This window comes from Aotus nancymaae, unplaced genomic scaffold (genome assembly GCF_030222135.1).
Source record: "Aotus nancymaae isolate 86718 unplaced genomic scaffold, 86718_ANA_hifiasm-v0.15.2.pri h1tg000067l, whole genome shotgun sequence".
In the NCBI taxonomy this organism is placed as follows: Eukaryota; Metazoa; Chordata; class Mammalia; order Primates; family Aotidae; genus Aotus; species Aotus nancymaae.
The window spans coordinates 23,492,066-23,510,327 of record NW_026988482.1 but is presented as its reverse complement, the minus strand read 5'-3'; the positions used below and the strand labels follow the sequence as shown (position 1 = coordinate 23,510,327).

At 56.5% G+C, this 18,262-nt stretch overlaps 2 protein-coding genes across 9 annotated transcripts; both read left to right on the top strand.

Moving 5' to 3' along the window:
- Positions 1-641: 641 nt before the first annotated feature.
- Positions 642-11,293, top strand: SLC26A6 (solute carrier family 26 member 6). Of its 8 annotated transcripts, none has more exons than XM_064367052.1 (21): positions 642-719; positions 2,411-2,569; positions 2,657-2,796; positions 2,963-3,073; positions 3,962-4,113; positions 4,314-4,478; positions 4,556-4,708; positions 5,049-5,131; positions 5,215-5,362; positions 5,628-5,741; positions 5,829-5,906; positions 6,227-6,322; positions 6,406-6,512; positions 6,673-6,742; positions 7,659-7,751; positions 7,831-7,956; positions 8,342-8,434; positions 9,643-9,819; positions 10,010-10,064; positions 10,345-10,481; positions 11,014-11,293. In XM_064367052.1, exons 1-21 carry the CDS (start codon positions 697-699, stop codon positions 11,026-11,028), a joined length of 2,295 nt encoding a protein of 764 aa, XP_064223122.1. In that variant the 5' UTR covers positions 642-696; the 3' UTR covers positions 11,029-11,293. The 8 variants fall into 8 exon arrangements, with proteins under 8 accessions (XP_064223122.1, XP_064223121.1, XP_064223123.1 ...); XM_064367051.1 differs by lacking the exon at positions 642-719 and adding an exon at positions 1,147-1,289; XM_064367053.1 differs by lacking the exon at positions 642-719 and adding an exon at positions 1,196-1,306.
- A 5,430-nt stretch (positions 11,294-16,723) lies between these two features.
- On the top strand, positions 16,724-17,753 carry TMEM89 (transmembrane protein 89). The gene is made up of 2 exons (XM_012467659.2): positions 16,724-17,030; positions 17,464-17,753. Exons 1-2 carry the CDS (start codon positions 16,737-16,739, stop codon positions 17,647-17,649), a joined length of 480 nt encoding a protein of 159 aa, XP_012323082.1. The 5' UTR covers positions 16,724-16,736; the 3' UTR covers positions 17,650-17,753.
- Positions 17,754-18,262: the final 509 nt, after the last annotated feature.

Sequence of the window (18,262 nt, the reverse complement as noted above, 5' to 3'; positions counted from 1 at the left end):
AACCTTATGGGAGCGATGTCCCGGCTGCACTTAGTGCAGCAGAGGGGATCCTTCAACCATTTTTGGCCTGAGTGGCCAGAGTTAAAGGGGAGGTCTTGGGGACCGTCGGCTCCGGATCTCAGAGACATGCCTAGTCTCAGAAAGCCTGAGGGCGGCGCTCTCGGTTGGAGGCATGAGAGGCCCCACAGACCTGGATCCCCCACGAGAGTTAAGGCTGCGGTTACTGGCCACACTCCTAGGCCTCCCGGCCACTGGAGTTTCTCTTTCCCACTCCTTGAGTACCTTCCCCAGAGCCAGGACCTAGGATCAGCTTCAAACTACTCAGGGCCTGGGGGCGCGGCTGGATCGGACTGCAGAACTGGAACTAAGAAGCATCCAGCGCAGGTGCTTCTTCGTTCCAGTTCTGCAGTCCGATCCAGCTAGGGGCAGAGGGCCTGGCGAGAAACTAGGGGGCCGCACAACCCAGGCAGCCGGGGAGGAAGCGGTTAAATCCTCCTTCTTAAGCTCGTCCCGCCCAGAGAGCGCCACTTAGGCCCCGCCCCAGCGCGCTGATTGGCCCAAGCCTCTCCGTCCTGTCCCGGGATTAGCCCCCGGGAGCGCGCCGCTGGCCTCGCCCGGTCCCGGCGCCGCCTTCCGGAGCGTAGCGGCCTCTCGCACTAGCAGCAGGAGCCGCCGGCGCTGGACAGCTTGCGAGCCATGGGGCTAGCGGATGCGTCGGGGTGAGTTCCGCGAGCGCCTACCTGGAGCAAGCATTCTCTGCTTGCGACGCCTCGGTTTACCTCTTTGCCGATTTTCTGAAGGCGTCTGCCCCTCTGCAGCAAGGGATGGGGGCGGGAGCCGGCGCGACCCCAGCCCCTTGGGCTGTGCGGAGAGCCGCTGGAGTGCCGCCCGAGGGACAGCTCGGGCCACAGGGAGGCAGCTGCGTGCGGAGGAGCCCAGCCAGGAGATGTGCCGGCCGGGGTGCGTGGGGGCCGGGAGTCCCTGGCGGCGGCCCGTGGGACTAGCTGCTTTCAGCTAGGGCCCGAGTCCACCCAGCTCCACTGACCCGGGGAGTGAGCGCTCCGGCCTTTCTGGCCCCAGTTGCCCTCCTAAAGGGAGGGGCCAATGCTTAAGGCTCCGCCCTCCAGACGCGTGTCCCACGTTGTGCGCGGAGGGAGTCCTTTAAGAAGACCTGAGTGACTCTCGTAGGAGGGGAGAGGGGGCTCTAAGATCTCCTTGAGACAGCGGTGCCAAGAGTCTATGAGGATCTTCCTTGCACCCACTCCAAACTCCTCCAACCGTACAGCCAGGTTAGAGGCCCTCCCAGGTGAGTTCCTGTCCCTCGAGTGGGATCCTCTCCGCAGGTCAGGGCTTTTCCAAGATCAGAACTTTCCTGACTGGTGAAAGCTTCCCAACAGGCTAGAGCTTTCCCCTGGTAAGATCCCCCTGTAGATCTATTCCCAGGTGAGAGCTTTTCCCCTTTCCATCGGTAGCCTCCCCCCAGGTCAGCTTCCCCTAGGGGAGAGTTACCTCTAGGTGAGAACCCTCTTCCTCTAGGTCTTCTCTTCCCATGTAAGAGCTTTCTCTGACTTCAGGTAGGAGCCTCTGGGCAGAGGGAAGATTCTCCCTATGTCAGAACTTGCCTGGCTGGTAAACATTTCCTGGCAGGTTAGAGATCCCTCTAGCTGAGATTCTCTTTGAAAGCTGCTATTCCTAGGTGAGCTCTTTCCCCCACTTCAAGTGGGTACTTCCCTTTCCAGGTGGGGTCCTCTCCCTCTAGGTGAGAGATTCCCGCTCCAGGAAAGACTTTATTCTCAGGTGAGAGCCATTCCTTGGCTTCCCCAGACCAGGCCTGAGCTGTCTACCACCTGGACCCTGGGGCTGGAGGCCCAGGGGCAAGCTTGGCCCCAACACTTTCCTTCCCTTAGAGGGGTGGGTCTCATCTGAGGCCTGAGGCTTGGGAAGGGAGTTGCTTGAGGAACTGGACCCCTGGTTTGCTGAACCCCTTCCCTGAGTGTGCTCTCAGCCAGCACTGGGCTCCCAGGGCAGTTGGAGGAGGACCTGGGAACAGGACAGGGATTGGCTGGGGGAGAGGGATTGGCACGGCCAGGGGCAGCCTGGTACCTGGACTGGTAGAATGTCCAGCACTGGGCAGCCATATCTTGGCTGGAGGTATAGATCGTGCTCATCCTGCAGTCCCTTCTTGGGGGACTTTGTCCTAGAAAGAGGCTTCCACCAGCCAAAGTTCAGGTACTGCCCCTGTCTGGGTTTGGGCATGTGGCCCACAGATGCCAGCTGGGGGCCGGAATACTGTACCTTGATCTTGGGGCCTGGAAAAATCAGGTAGGTAACTCTCTAGCCCTAGATGGAGGTATGGGGGAGGTTGGGCCAGGGGTGCCCTCACTGTATCTCTGTGGTCTTGCCACCCCAGACCGAGGGACACACAGGCACTGCTGCCTGCAACACAAGCAATGGAGCTGCGGAAGCGAGACTACCACATGGAACGGCCGCTGCTGAACCAGGAGCATCTGGAGGAACTGGGGCACTGGGGCTCAGCACCTAGGACCCGCCAGTGGCGGACCTGGTTGCAGTAAGGCCGAGATTGGGGTCTGGGGATGCTGGCAGGGCCCAGGTAGCCCTTGTTCCTGACCACCTATCCCTCATATCATGTCCCCAGGTGCTCCCGTGCTCGGGCCCATGCCCTTCTGCTCCAACACCTCCCGATTCTGGTCTGGTTACCCCGGTATCCTGTGCGTGACTGGCTCCTGGGTGACCTGTTATCCGGCCTGAGTGTGGCTATCATGCAGCTTCCACAGGGTGAGCCACCTTCAGTGCCTTGGCCTGGAAACCCTGTGGTCTGTGATGCCCAAAACTGGGGCCATGGCCTGTATCTTGGAACTGTGGCACCTGACCCAGGGCTGGGATTCCCTTATCTTTTCAAGATCTGCCCTCCAGGCCCGCACTGCTACCATTCTACCCCTAGGCTTGGCCTACGCCCTCCTGGCTGGATTGCCCCCCGTGTTCGGTCTCTATAGCTCCTTCTACCCTGTCTTCATCTACTTCCTGTTTGGTACTTCCCGGCACATCTCTGTGGGTAAGCGGGGCAGGCCTAGCCTTCCAGGAGGATGCCCACGTCTACCATGGAGGACAGGGTGAGGGGTGCTGAGCAGGGCAGGAGCAGCGGGGGAAGAGGGTGGCGTTGGTGCTGCATCCTGGGCTAGTCCACGAGTCATTCCCAGGCAGGACTAGACCCCTGACCATAGGACCACAGAGGCAGGGGACCTCAAAGCCCTGGCTCCAGGAAGATGTGAGTGGGTGAGGCAGCCCAAGGGGCCTGGAACTTAGCAGAGGCCTGACCAGCCCGAGGCAAACCCTGACCCCTTCCCTACTCCACAGAGAGCGTCTGTGTCCCTAGACCAGTAGACACAGGTGGGACAGAGTAGATGAGGCAGGGCCAGCATTTCTTTTTCTTTCTTTCTTTTTTTTTTGTTGAGGTGGAGTTTCACTCTTGTTGCTCAGGCTAGAGGGCAGTGGTGCAATCTTGGCTTACTGCAACCTCTGCCTCCCAGGTTCAAGTGATTTTCCTGCCTCAGCCTCCCAAGTAGCTGGGATTAGAAGTATGCTCCACCACGCCTGGCTAATTTTTGTATTTTTAGTGGAGATGGGGTTTCTCCATGTTGGTCAGGCTGGCCTCAAACTCCTGACCTCAGGTGATCCGTCTACCTCGGCCTCCCAAAGTACTGGGATTACAGGCGTGAGTCACTGCGCCCGGTAGAGCCAGCATTTCTAGCCACCCTTAAGGGCCCGTGAGCTCAAGATTCACTCCTGGCCTGGCCATACCTGAACCCCAGCACTGCCCCCATTCCTACAGCCATGGTCTGAGGACGTTTGTCCAGAAGTGAAAGTCTCCTGGCCTCTCTCTTAAGACTAGGGCAGGGCAGTGTCCTTTCCCCTTCAGACCTGCCCTGTGCCATCCTTACAGGGACCTTTGCTGTTATGTCTGTGATGGTGGGCAGTGTGACAGAATCCCTGGCCCCACAGGCCTTGAATGACTCCACGATCAATGAGACAGCCAGAGATGCTGCCCGGGTGCAGGTGGCCTCCACACTCAGCGTCCTGGTCGGCCTCTTCCAGGTGTGGAACAGTCAGGAGTACGTGCCCCCACCATCACTTCTGCTCCTCCCACTACCCCGTCTGCATTCCCCTGAGTGTCTGACCATCTTCGTCCTCCTCTTGCCACCCACTCATCCCCCTCCCATCCTACTTGCCCTGCGCTCCTTGTCGGCTACCCTTAGGACCCCTGCCTCCCCTGACTGCCCCTGGCCACCCCACAGGTGGGGCTAGGCCTGGTCCACTTCGGCTTCGTGGTCACCTACCTGTCAGAGCCTCTCGTCCGAGGCTATACCACAGCTGCGGCTGTGCAGGTCTTTGTTTCACAGCTCAAGTATGTGTTTGGGCTCCATCTGAGCAGCCACTCTGGGCCACTGTCCCTTATCTATGTGAGTGAGGGCAGGGGGAGGGAGGGGTAGGTGTGCCTCGTGGCCTTGAGTGCTGGCTTGACCCTGCCTCTCCTCAGACAGTGCTGGAGGTCTGCTGGAAGCTGCCCCAGAGCAATGTTGGCACCATGGTCACCGCAGCTGTGGCGGGGGTGGTGCTCGTGCTGGTGAAGCTGTTGAATGACAAGCTGCAGCAGCAGCTGCCCATGCCGATACCCGGGGAGCTGCTCACGGTTTGAGGGCCAGGGAGCGGCGGGCAGGGGAGGAGGGCAGGTCAGGCTGGGTCCCTGCCGCGCGGCAGCCTCACATGTTTGAGGGCCAGCTCGAGGGGGATTGAGAGAGTTCTTGGGTATTATGGGGGGCACAGCAGAAAGCCCCTATGTTGGTTTCTTCCTGCCCCTGACAGCACCTCCCCATACCCGAAATGGTGTTGCCCATCTCTCACCGTACACGACTTTTCCCCACCCCTGAAGTAGGGTTTGCCTGATGTCTCCCTCCTCACCCCACGTGGTTTACCCATCCCCCCGACCATGATGCCAGCACCTGCCTTCCTGACTCTGTCCTCTTCCACAGCTCATTGGGGCCACAAGCATCTCCTATGGCATGAGTCTGAAGCACAGATTTGAGGTAGACGTCGTGGGCAACATCCCTACAGGGTGAGCTCTGGCCTCTGTCAGGTCAGGGAGGGTTGGGCAGCCAGGCCCAGACCTTGCTTTGACCTCACAGATGCCTCTCACAGGCTGGTCCCCCCAGTGGCCCCCAACTCCCAGTTGTTCTCAAAGCTCATGGGCAGCGCCTTCACCATCGCCCTGGTTGGGTTCGCCATTGCCATCTCGCTGGGGAAGATCTTCGCCCTGAGGCATGGCTACCGGGTGGACAGCAACCAGGTCTGGGTGATGCGGGACATGTAGGAAGCATCTAGGTGTATGGAGGCACCAGCAGCGGGTTGGGGAGGAACAAGTGGGACGTGGGGAGACGACAGATGTGCTGGGGCCACGTGTCACTAGGGGTGGGAGAGGAGGATGTGTGGGACAGCATCCAGTCTCTGGGGGCCGCTGGGTGGGGATGAGATTGGGGATACACAGGCCTAGACACGGTGGGACAGCAGCCAGGCACTTCTATTAAGTCTCACACCCACACTCCCTCCATCAGGAGCTGGTGGCCCTGGGCCTCAGTAACCTCATTGGAGGCATCTTCCAGTGCTTCCCCGTGAGTTGCTCTATGTCTCGGAGCCTGGTACAGGAGAGCGCCGGGGGCAACTCGCAGGTGGGCTTCGGGCGTGGGCATGGGGGTGGACGTGGACTTTGCCTGGGGAAGGGGGTCTCACCCCCTGCTCGGCCCCTCCCCCAACAGGTTGCTGGAGCCGTCTCTTCCCTTTTCATCCTCCTCATTATTGTCAAACTTGGGGAACTCTTCCATGACCTGCCCAAGGTGAGCCCCCACCCAGCCAGGCTTCAGGTCTTGGCCAGGCCAGGGCTCAGATCAGCCAGTCTAGGTTCAGGCGAGGGGTGGGGACACAAGGTTAGGTCCTGTTTTTCAAGGCTGAGCTCTTCAAGATGAGATTTGGAGTCAAGGGTCAGGAGTTAGAACCTTTCAGAGTCAGATCCAAGTGGTCAGGGTCAGGGGCTGGGTGGGCGTTCGTGTCTGGGGTTCTGTCTGAGTGCTTGGGCTCAGTCTGGCCATGCCTCGATGGGGAGGTTGTCAGCATCGGGTGCCCTCAATGGCCCCTGGCGGCCCTGCCCCCACCCCAGGCAGTCCTGGCGGCCATCGTCATTGTGAACCTGAAGGGCATGCTGCGGCAGCTCAGTGACGTGTGCTCCCTCTGGAAGGCCAATCGGGCGGATCTGGTGAGTGCTCTGGGAGCCCAGGGCAGGGACTGGGCAGCCCCGTGGCTCCTCGCCACTCTTCAGCCACTGCCCTTTGTTCTCAGCTCATCTGGCTGGTGACCTTCATGGCCACCATCCTGCTGAACCTGGACCTTGGCCTGGTGGCTGCAGTCATCTTCTCCCTGCTGCTCGTGGTGGTCCGCACGCAGAGGCGAGTTCACTATGTTGGTCCCCTCATTCCAGCTAGTGGGGGAATGCCACAGGGTTCCCACCAGCTTTCCGCACATATCTGGGGACTTCAGGCTTCTTCAAACTCCTCTGCTGTCTCTGTTTTCTGTCCCCTCTTCATTCATTCTCTCTCTCCTCCACAGGCCCCACTACTCTGTCCTGGGGCAGGTGCCAGACACAGATATTTACAGAGATGTGGCAGAGTACTCAGAGGTGAGCCAGACGGCGTGGATGGGGAGACGGAGGAAGAATGGGCCTTTGTGGGTCTGTTCCTCACTTGGCCAGGACACGGGGCTGAGGACACTTTAGCATTGGCCTTTGGGAGTTCAAGGGAGGAGACTGGGTCTACGACCCCCTCTAGAGGTATGAAGGGACAGAGGGAGAGTGAACAGAGATGGGGCTGGGGAGAGGTCTGTCATGGAGTCAACAGCACAAGCTCAACCTACAGAGCAGCCCCAGGTCAGACAGAGCCAGAGCAGCAGCTCCCTGGGGCACCAGGATGGAACGGAAGCATTTCCTGATCTGATCAGTGGAGTTACTAAATCCCCAGTCATTTATTGACCTCCTGAGAGGTCTTGGGCCAAGTGCTGGGAACATAGGTGGGGGGCTCTGGAAGAAAACAAGACTGTTCCCTGCAACACGGGTGCAGTGCGATTAGGCAGTGCGGGGAGGAACTAAGGGGTCTGAGACATGGGAGAGGAGGAGCCCAGCCAGGTGGAAGAGGGGTGCTGCACCATGCAGGCCTGGAGCCCAGCGGAGACCTGGGCTGTGACCTAAATGGGGTGTGAGCTGGGGAAGGTCTGACTGGGATGACAGCCTAGGAGGACCTCTGTCTGGGTGCAGAAAACAGACCAAAAGGCAGGGGTTGGAACCCCAAGAGAAGGACTAAGAGCCTGTGAAGCCTGCCTGGGCGGTGGCAGGAGAAATGGGGAGGGAGAGATGAGGTGGGCATGGGGATGACACTGCCGGGCTCGTGGCCCAGGTCCCTGGGAGGGCCTGGACTCTAGGCTGGGGAGCAGAGGGCTGGGTGGCGGCAGGCACTGGGCATGCTAGGAAAGGAAAGGCAGGAGAACAGGGTGAAGCTGGGAGAGGGGAGATCCAGCCCCCATGAGTTCTGCCCCATCCCCAGGCCAAGGAAGTTCCAGGGGTGAAGGTCTTCCGCTCCTCAGCCACTGTGTACTTTGCCAACGCTGAGTTCTACAGTGATGCACTGAAGCAGAGGGTGAGGCGGGGTCCCCAGGTGGGTGTCAGGCCCCAACTCCCCCAGAGCTCACCACTCCTTCTCTGACGTTTGGCTCCAGTGCGGTGTGGATGTCGACCTCCTCATCTCTCAAAAGAAGAAGTTGCTCAAGAAGCAGGAGCAACTGAAGCTGAAGCAACTGCAGAAAGAGAAGAAGCTTCAGAAACAGAAGAAGCTTCAGAAACAGGCAGGGCCCCTTTTGGCTGTCCCCTGCCCTCTGCTCCCTGCCCCCGCCCCCTGCCCCAGCCTTTCTCCTGGCCTCTGGCCTCCTCACTCATCCTCACTCCTCATCCCTTCCCCATTCTCCCCCATGCTCCCAGGGACCTTGCTTCCCTCCCTAGCGCGTCTGGACTCTAGGTGGAATTTTGTTGCTCTCCCATCGTCTGAACCAGTGACAGTCCTCTTCCCTTTCATGGCTGTTCCAGGAGCTTCAGCCTGGCTGCCCCGGGTCCCACAGCTTTCAGTCCTGGCCCAGCTACCTGCCCAACACTGGGGCATCACCAGGCCTATGTGACACAGCTGTCATGGCAGCCGGGATAGCTGTTTCCCATCCCCTGTCTTCCCTGGCATAGGCTGCCTCTTCCAAGGACACCTCAGTTTCCATTAATGTCAACACCAGCCTGGAAGACATGAGGAGCAATAACGTTGAGGACTGCAAGGCAATGGTGAGGCTGGCGGTGGGAGAGGAGGGGACAGCTGTGAGCTGCAGAGATGCAGCCTCCACGCATGTCTCATGAGGAATGCCATGGACCCAGCAGCTGTGGGCTCTAGGGTGTTGTGCCGATGGCAGGAGGAGTGGGAGCTGGCTCAGATACTCTGCAGGGAGATTCGTGATATGCCACAGAATCTAGGCCTAGACTCTTAGGCCTCAATGAAGATTCTGGATTTGTAGATGCCACAAGACCCCCCCAGAGTCTGCTCATGGGTAGAGGAAAGGGATTGGGTGTATGGGAAAAAATCTAGGGGTCAGAGGCAGGTGTGTGGTGGTGTGCGCCTGTAGTCCCAGCTTTTTGGGAGGCTAAGGCAGGAAAGTCATTGGAGCCCAGGAGTTCAGGGCTGCAGTGCGCTCTGATGACACCTGTAAATAACCACTGCATTCAACCTGGGCAATGAAGCAACACCCCATCTCTTAAAAAAAACATCTGGGGCCAGGCCTGGTGGCTCACGTCTATAAATTCCAGCACTTTGGGAGGCTGAGGCAGGTGGATCACCTGAGGTCGGGAGTTCAAGACCACCCTGACCAACATGAAGAAACCCTGTCTCTACTAAAAACAAAAAATTAGCCGGGCGTGGTAGCACATGTCTGAAATTCCAGCTACTCGGGCGGCTGAGGCAGGAGAATCACTTGAACCTGGGAGGTGGAGGTTGCTGTGAGCCGAGATCATACCATTGCACTCCAGCCTGGGCAACAAGAGCGAAACTCCATATCAAAAAAAAAAAAAAATTAGGGTTCAAAGGGGATGCCAAGCTTAATTAGAGACTCAGGACAGGGCAGGGTGCCAAGGCGTGTGCGTGTGTGTTATGTGGACGCCTGTGTCTATTCTGGTCTGCTCCTGGGCCCCCTCCCCATTTGGACCTGGCTGAGGAGAATGGGACAGGGTCTCGCAGCACTGTCCCTTCTCATGTCCCCGTGCAGCCTCAGTTAAGGAGGTAGCAGACCAGTATATGCATGTCTGGGTGTGGCCTCCTGCGTGTCCCCACACATCTGTCCTTCCTGTCTTTTTATACCTATGTGACTCCCCCATGTCTGGGTCCTTATGTGTCCCATGCATGCTCCGCATCTGACTTGCATGTCCCTGCATGTCTGTGTGCATCCAGTCCTGCCTTCACCCTCTCATGGGTGACCCTGGCAGCATGTCTGGCTCCCCGTCAGGTGAGCCCAGGGGATAAGATGGAAGATGCAACAGCCGGTGGTCAAGAAGACTCCAAGGCCCCAGATGTGTCCACACTGAAGGCCCTGGGCCTACCTCAGCCAGACTTCCACAGCCTCATCCTGGACCTGAGCGCTCTCTCCTTCGTGGACACTGTGTGCCTCAAGAGCCTGAAGAATGTAAGGATGGGGGCAGACCAGGACCCCTCAAGCCTCCACACTGACCCCATAACTTTCCCTGAGAGCACTCTGAGCCTCTGACTCCCCAAATCCTCAAAGCTCCCCCTCTAAACTCCCTCCCCAAGCCTGCCCGAGCTGCCCATGAAGTCCCTGAGCCTCCCTCTGAGGCTGGCGCCCTTTTCTGCTACAGATTTTCCGTGACTTCCGGGAGATCGAGGTGGAGGTGTACATGGCGGCCTGCCACAGTGAGTAGGGTGGGGACAGCAGGAGGGACCTGGGAAGAGGGTGGGATGCTTTTGACCAAGGAGTTTTCCAGGTAGCACAAGGGAAAAATTTTTCTCTGGAACTGGAGGTCAGAGGTATCCTGGGAGACAGGAGTCCAGGGTTACAAGTGATGTGAGTCCAGCTATAGATAGCCTCAGGGGTGGAGATCAGGGGTGCTGAGGTCAGGGCATTCTGTTGGCTCCTGGGAGTTGAGTTCCTGGTGGTTCTGAGAGTCAGGGGAGGCCTCCTCCTTGCCCACAGGCCCCGTGGTCAGCCAGCTTGAGGCTGGGCAGTTCTTCGATGCGTCTGTCACCAAGAAGCATCTCTTTGCCTCTGTCCACGATGCCGTCACCTTTGCCCTCCAACACCCAAGGCCCGTCCCCGACAGCCCTGTTTCAGTGAGTCAAGACCTCTGGCCTGCCAAGCTCTTTTTTGTTAATCTACTGCTTGTCCCCACCCTGGCCCCAGCTCCAGGGAGTCTTTCCTTGTGGCCATGGCGCCATCCCTAGTGGGCCCAGTGCTTTCCGCACTGTCTTTGGATAAAGCTGTTCCTGGGGGCCAGGCGCGGTGGCTCAAGCCTATAATCCCAGCACTTTGGGAGGCCGAGGCGGGTGGATCACGAGATCAAGAGATCGAGACCATCCTGGTCAACATGGTGAAACCCCGTCTCTACTAATACAAAAAATTAGCTGGGCATGGTGGCGCGTGCCTGTAATCCCAGCTACTCAGGAGGCTGAGGCAGGAGAATTGCCTGAACCCAGGAGGCGGAGGTTGTGGTGAGCCAAGATCGTGCCATTGCACTCCAGCCTGGGTAACAAGAGCGAAACTCCGTCTCAAAAAAAAAAAAAAAAAAAAAGCTGTTCCTGGGGGCGGGGGTTGGTCTGTGTCCTTTGGAAACTGACTGGAGCCTCCCCTCCTCTGCCCACCCAGGTCACCAGACTCTGACCATGCTGCAACCTGCCTGAGACTGTGTACCTCTGAAGGTTGTGACAGGGCACCCTTGAGAAGCCCTTCACCCCTAGGCCACCTCCAGGTGCTACCCAGGAGTCCCCTCCATGTACATACACACAACTCAGGGATGGAGGTCCTGGGACTCCAAGTTCAGTGCTCCAGGCCTGGGACAGGGGACTGTAGTCAGGCTGGCACTGGCGGGTACAGGGAGGGAACTGGTACATGTTTTAGCCTCAGGAATAAAGGTTTGTCTGCTCAACTCCAGGCTCTGCTGTGGCTTAGTGGGGACTTGGTGGCGGGTGGTCCACAGCTGTGGCTGCTGACCCTTCCTGTGCCCTGAAGGTGAGATGGGGTAGAAGGTGGAGGAAAGACTCAGGGAGGTCAGGGTACAGAGGAGGGGAGCTGTAGAGGCATCCACGGTTCAGGTTTCTCCCCAGTCATGCATAGCGCTCAGTCCCTGTGTCTTCAGCTGTGAAATAGTTGGAACCAGAGCTGCTTCTCAGGAATAACTCACTCTCAGGAATACCCAATAAGGTACAGGACAGTGTGGGTGCCACTGGGCAGTCCCTGGAGGATGCAGAGTGATCACCTAAGAGCAGCTGTTCCCCCACATTGCTGCTCTATGCTTAAGAATAAGCATGCCCGGGCTGGGCGTGGTGGCTGACAACTGTAATCGCAGCACTTTGGGAGGCCAAGGCGGGTGGATCACTTGATGTCAGGAGTTTGAGACCATCCTGGCCAACATGGTGAAACCCTGTCTCTACTAAAAATACAAAAATTAGGCGTGGTCACGCACGCCTGTAATCCCAACTACTTAGGATGCTAAGGCATGAAAATCACTTGAACTTGGGAGGCAGAAGTTGCAGTGAACCAAGATCTCACCACTGCACTCCAGCCTGGACGACAGATAGATCACCTGGGCTTGGTAGAACACTGTCAGTCAAGGAGTGTGTGTTGGTTTCTGCCATTAAATGCTGACATCCGTGCATGTGACCCAGCAGGCGGTGGGGCATTGGGCCAGCTGCCATACAGTGATGGTAGGGGAGGGGCCGGGTCCTGGGATCTTTCTGGGCCTCAGTGTACTGTTCATCAGTAGAGTGAGTGGTCACAGTTCTTGCTTCATGGGTTGCTCAGTGAATATTAAATGAGTAGATGCTGGGCCTGTAATCCCAGCACTTTGGGAGGCCCAAGGCAGGTGAAACCCTGTGTCTACTAAAAACACAAAAATTAGCTGGGCATGGTGGCACATGCCTGTAATCTCAGCTACTGGAAAGGCTGAGGTGGGAGGATCGATTGAACCTGGGAGGTGGGAGGTTGCAGTGAGCTGAGATCGTGCCACTGCACTCCAGCCTGGGTGACAGAGCAAGACCCTGTCGCAAAAATAAATAAATAAATAACGAAATGCCGGGAAATGCTTAGAACAATGCTGGGCTTAGGTCCTCTACTCCAAACCTGTGAGCGCCGCTGTTCATCAGGTGGTGAGCAGGTGCCACGCTCTGTGCTGGGGCCTGGGCACTGTCCTTAGAGTGGACAGAGGCCACCCTGCCCTTCAAATCTTGGAGGCAACCTTGCCTGGCTTTGTTTTATCATGATCTGTATTAGTGCCTGGCACCATCACCCCCCAAATCCCTGCCCTAGAAGCTCAGCCCCAGGAAGTAAGAGCTTTTATTTACTCTGTCACACCACATTCTAGCAGCAGCAATTATCCCTGGCAGCTGCTCAGTAAATAATGGTTGAATGAAGATTAAGTGTTAGAGAGGGCAGCAGACCTCAAACAAGAAATTGCAGGTAGTTAGAAGTGCTTTGAAGAAAATAAAGCAGGGTCACGTGACAGACGAGGTCATGTATCACCCAAGATGCTCATGGGAGGGGGACTCAGGGAGCAGGTGATGCTGGAACTGAAACTCCAGCCATGAGAAGGTGACTTCCTAGGCGTGGGAAGCTGTACTGTTGGCACTGGGAGCAGCAGGGATGTTGAGAGAGGCCCGTGGGAGGCGGGGGCAGCATGAGCTGAGGTGAGCAGGTTGGGGGACCTCTCAGGCCAGTCGGAGCCTTCCAGTTTTGTTCTCACAGTGAGGGAGCTACCCATGGGTTTTGATCCCACACCTTTGAGCACTGACCCAACTGCGATACAGATTATGGGGCTGAGGCTGGGGTGGGGGACCCGTGAGTTTGGTCAGCCTAGACAGGTGATGCCCCTGGTGGAAGCAAAAGGTTTTAGGAGCCATGTGGAATTTTTTTTTAATTGGGTCTTGCTCTGTTGCCCAGGCTGGAGTGCAGTGCTGTGATCACTACTCACTGCAGACTCGACCTCCTGGGCTCAAGCAGTCTTCCTACCTCAGCCTCCTACATAGCTGGGACTACAGGCACATACCATCACACCCAGCTAGTTTTTTGTTTTTTGTTTTTTTTTTCGTTTTTTTGAGACAGAGTCTTGCTCTGTCGCCCAGGCTGGACTGCAGTGGCGCCATCTTGGCTCACTGCAACCTCTGCCTCCTGGGTTCAAGCAATTCTCCTGCCTCAGCCTCCCGAGTAGCCTGGCCAACATGGTGAAATCCCATCTCTACTAAAAATACAAAAAATTAGCTGGGCATGGTGGCACGCACCTGTAATCCCAGCTACTCGGGGGGCAGAGCCAGGAGAATTGTTTGAACCTGGGAGGTGAAGGTTGCAGTGAGCCGAGATTGCGCCACTGCACTCCAGCCTGGGTGACATAGCAAGACTTGATCTCAAAAAAAAAAAAAAAAAAAAAATTGGCCTGGCATGGTGGTACATGCCTGTCCCAGCTACTCAGGAGACTGAGGCAGGAGAATCACTTGAACCTGGGAGGTGGAGATTGAAGTGAGCTGAGATCATGCCACTACACTCCAGCCTGGTGACAGAGCAAGACTCTGTCCCAAAAAAAAAAAAAAAAAAAAGCTGGGCGAGGTGGCTCATGCCTGTAATCACAGCACTTTGGGAGGTCAAGGCGGGCGGATCACAAGGTCGGGAGTTCAAGACCAGCCTAACCAATATGGTGAAACCTTGTCTTTACTACAAATACAAAAATTAGGTGGGCGTGGTGGTTCACGCCTGTAGTCCCAGCTACTCGGGAGGCTGAGGCAGGAGAATCCCTTGAACCTGGGAAGCAGAAGTTGCAGTGAGCAGAGATTATGCCACTGCACTCCAGCCTGGGGGACAGAGCGAGACTCTGTCTCAAAAAGAAAAAAAAAAAATTTGTAGAGATGGGTTGTTACCATGTTTCCTCGGCTGGGCTCAAACTCCTGGGCTCAAGAGATCCTTGGCCTCAGGCTCCCAAAATGCTGGGATTACACATGTGAGCCACTGCAGGTGTTTGGATTTTAGGGGTTAGCTGATGGGTGAGGAGAAGGACGAGGGAAGGTGTTACTGAGCAAAACAGCTCACTGCTTGAAGTGCTAGAAACTAGTACTATGACACTGGGTTTTGGGCTGAAGCAATTCTCACCATGTTGGGCTAATTTCATTAGTTTTTTGATAGTGGTAGAATCTCACTATGTTGCCCACCATGGTCTCACTCTTGGACTGAAAAGATCCTTCTGCCTCAGCCTCCCAAACTACTGCAATTACAGTTGTGGGCCTGACACCAGGTTTGGGTTCAAGCAGTTCTCCCACCTCAGTCTCCCCAGCAGCTGGGATTACAAGTGTGTAATCCCTACGGAGTCTCACTCTGTCACCTAGGTTGAAGTGCAGTGGCATGATCTTGGCTCACTGCAACCACCTCCTCCCGGCTTCAAGCAATTCTTGTGCCTCAGCCTCCCAAGTAGCTGGGATTATAGATGCCTGCCACCATGCCTGGCTAATTTTTATATTTTTAGTAGAGACAGGGTTTCACCATGTTGTCCAGGCTGGTCTCTTAACTCCTGACCTCAAGTGATCCACCCGCTTCGGCCTCCCAAAGTGCTGGGATTACAGGTGTGAGCCACAGTGCCTGGCCTAATTTTTGTATTTTTAGTAGAGATGGAGTTTCACTATGTTGGTCAGACTGGTCTCAAACTCCTGACCTCAGGTGATACACCCACCTTGGCCTCCCAGAGTGCTGGGATTACGGGCATGAGCCACCGCACCCAGCCAAGAAAAGCTTTTTATTGCAAGTCAACTAGCAAGGAAGCAGGAGTCCAGCTCCAGTATGTCTCCCTGTGCCGGCATTAAGGCAGTGATTTTACTGGAAGAGTTTTAGGGGATGGATACTGGGATTTGTAGGTGATTGGTGTAAGCGAGGGGAGGTCTGGAAAGTTCTCAGGCATATGCACATGTGCAGTTAACTCTTCATGCCTCCTCATGGGTCCCCTGTGCAAATTCTGGGAGAGTTACATGAAACATAGTGGAAATTCAGCCTGTGATGTCAACAAGTTCTTTCTGTGCAAATTCGTTGGCAATAATTGGGTCCATCTGATTTCAGACAGTTTTTTTTAAATCTTATAAGCAGAGGGAATTTCAATGTTTCAGCAAGTTGTTTATTTTCTTATCTACCATCCTGTAAACTCAAGGATTTCTAGGGACCAGGCATGGTGGCTCACAGCTGTAATCCCAGCACTTTGGGAGGCTGAAGTGTCAGGATCACTTGAGGCCAAAAGTTTGAAACCCCCCTGGGCAATATAGTAAGACCCCCATCTCTAAAAAATAAAGTAAATTAAAAAAATAAGTAAATAAATAAATTAGCCAGGCATGGTGGTGCATACCTGTAGTTTCAGCTGCTCAGGAGGCTGAGCCAGGAGGATCACTTGGGCCCAGGAGGTCAAGACTGCAGTGAGCTGTCTCTTAAAAAAAAGAATTTCTGGGCAGGGCACGGTGGCTCATGCCTGTAATCCCAGCATTTTGGGAGGCCGAAGTGGGCGGATCACGAGGTCAAGAGATTGAGACTATCCTTGTCGACATGGTGAAACTCCGCCTCTACTAAAAATACAAAAATTAGATGGGTGTAGCGGTTCGCGCCTGTAGTCCCAGCCACTCAGGAGGCTGAGGCAGGAGAATTGTTTGAACCAGGGAGGTGGAGGAGGTTGCAGTGAGCTGAGATCATGCCACTGCACTCCAGCCTGGCGACAGAGCAAGACTCTGTCTCAAAAAAAAAGAATTTCTGTTAGTCTGGTTTCTTTAACTGTTTGTGACTTGGTTTCTTCTTTTTATCTTTTTTAAGACAGAATCTCACTCTGTCACCCAGGATGGAGTGCAAGGGCGCAATCACAGCTCATTGCAGCCTTGACCTCCTGGTCTCAGGTGATCCTCCCAATTCAGCCTCCTGGGTAGCTGGGAATACAGGCACACACTACCACACCCAGATAATTATTTGTATTTTTTATGGAGACAGAGTTTTGCCATGATGCCTAGGCTGGTCTCAAACTTCTGGGCTCAAGCCATCCACCTGCCTCAACCTCCCAAAGTGCTGGGCTACCAGGTGTGTGCTGCCACACCCGGCCTAGGGTGCAGCTTCAAAAGGAAGTGCTCCCTCAGTTTTGGGCCAGTCAGGGCCTGCTGGGAGAGTAGGAACCAGAACCCAGGTCTGCCATTCTCGTTAAGCCCTGGATCCCAGCCCCCCTACCACAGCCAGTTTCTGGCCAGGCTGCCTCATGAAAGGCCACAGGCCTGGCTGGAACCTGCTGCCTCAGAGCCAGGCCTGTTCCTGGGGGAGGGGTGTTTGCCCGTTGCCAGGCGCCCGGGTTCCGGCCCCTGGTACTAGCGGCAGCCATGCTGCACGTGCTGCCCTCGCTGCCCTTGCTATTCCTGCTGGTAATGCCTGCCCCTACCCACGCCTGGTCGAGACCCCTCTGGTACCAGGTGGGGCTGGACTTGCAGCCCTGGGGGTGTCAGCCAAATACTGTAGAGGGCTGTAGGGGCCGCTCGAGCTGTCCTGGCTACTGGCTGGGCCCAGGATCAAGCCACATCTACCCCGTGGCTGGGGTCATGATCACCACCGTGATGCTGATGATCCGCCGTAAGATGCTGCAGTGGCGGCAGCGCTCACAGGCCACCAAGGGTGAGGTGAGCACAGCTCTTGTCTCCCCCACAGCCCCTGCCTCCATGTACACCCAGTGAGCCTCTGTCTTCCACCCAGCCCTGCCCCATGGGGCCACACTGTGGCCTGTGGGCCTCCTACACCCCCACCCCCGGCTCACAGCCCATTGTCCCTGTGTCCACACACCTTTATGGAACCCATGTTCACCACCCACAGCTGGCACCCTGCCCCCAGCTCTCCCCTTTAGTACCCCTGCTCTCATCCAGCCCCTGTGGGCCCTGTGACCACCATAGCCCACAACAGACCCTTGGTGATCCTCTATCACCCTGAGTCTACCTCCCATCCCATCTGGGCACTGCCCCACAGCCCTCACCCTGTTCCCCAGCTCCATCTCGGCCCCTCGTCGCCCCTCCCTCTTGGCCCTCCACTCTCACTCCTGTCTCTTGGTCCTGTTCTCAGCATCCACAGGTGACCCCTGAGCCCTGTGGCCCCTCGAAACGGCGGGCCCCAATCTCAGACCGCACCCTGCTCCGTGAGGTCCTGCACGTGCTGGATGCCCTCCTGGTCCACATTGAAGGCCACCTACATCATCTAGCCATCCAGTGGCAAATCCAAATAAAGGGGACTTCCACCCAGAGTGGGTGATCAAACATGTGCCTCTCTTTGCCTGATAGCCAGGAGGGTGAGGGGGATGGCCTGAGGTCCTGGGCCAGGTCTGCTCTCTTCAGGCCTGTCTGGACCCTGTGCCCCTTTTCTACTTTTAGAGCCAGCTGATTTGGTGTCCAGGACGGGCAGGCAGGTGGGGCACAGGCTGGCTCACACTGCTCCATTGCCCCCACCAACTGACCTTTCCTCCCTAAGGATCCCACCTGCAGACACAACTGCTCCTCCAGGGTGGGCGTGGTGGCTCATGCTGTAATCCCAGTGCTTTGGGAGGCTGAGGCGGGAGGATCATTTGAGCTCAAGAGTTCGAGACCAGCCTGGGCAACACGGCAAGACCTCATCCCTACAAAAAATACAAAAAAAAAAAAAATTAGCTGGGCATGGTGGTGTGTGCCTGTAGTACCAGCTACTTAGGAGGCTGAGGTGGGAGGATGGCTTGAGCCTGGCAGGCAAAGGTTGCAGTGAGCCAAGATTGTGACACTGCACTCCAGCCTGGGTGACAGGGCCAGAACTTGTCTCAAAACAGACAAAAAACTGCTCCTCTGTACCCGGGGACCCCTAATGTGATGGGAGAGGACTCCCATCGGGACAGACT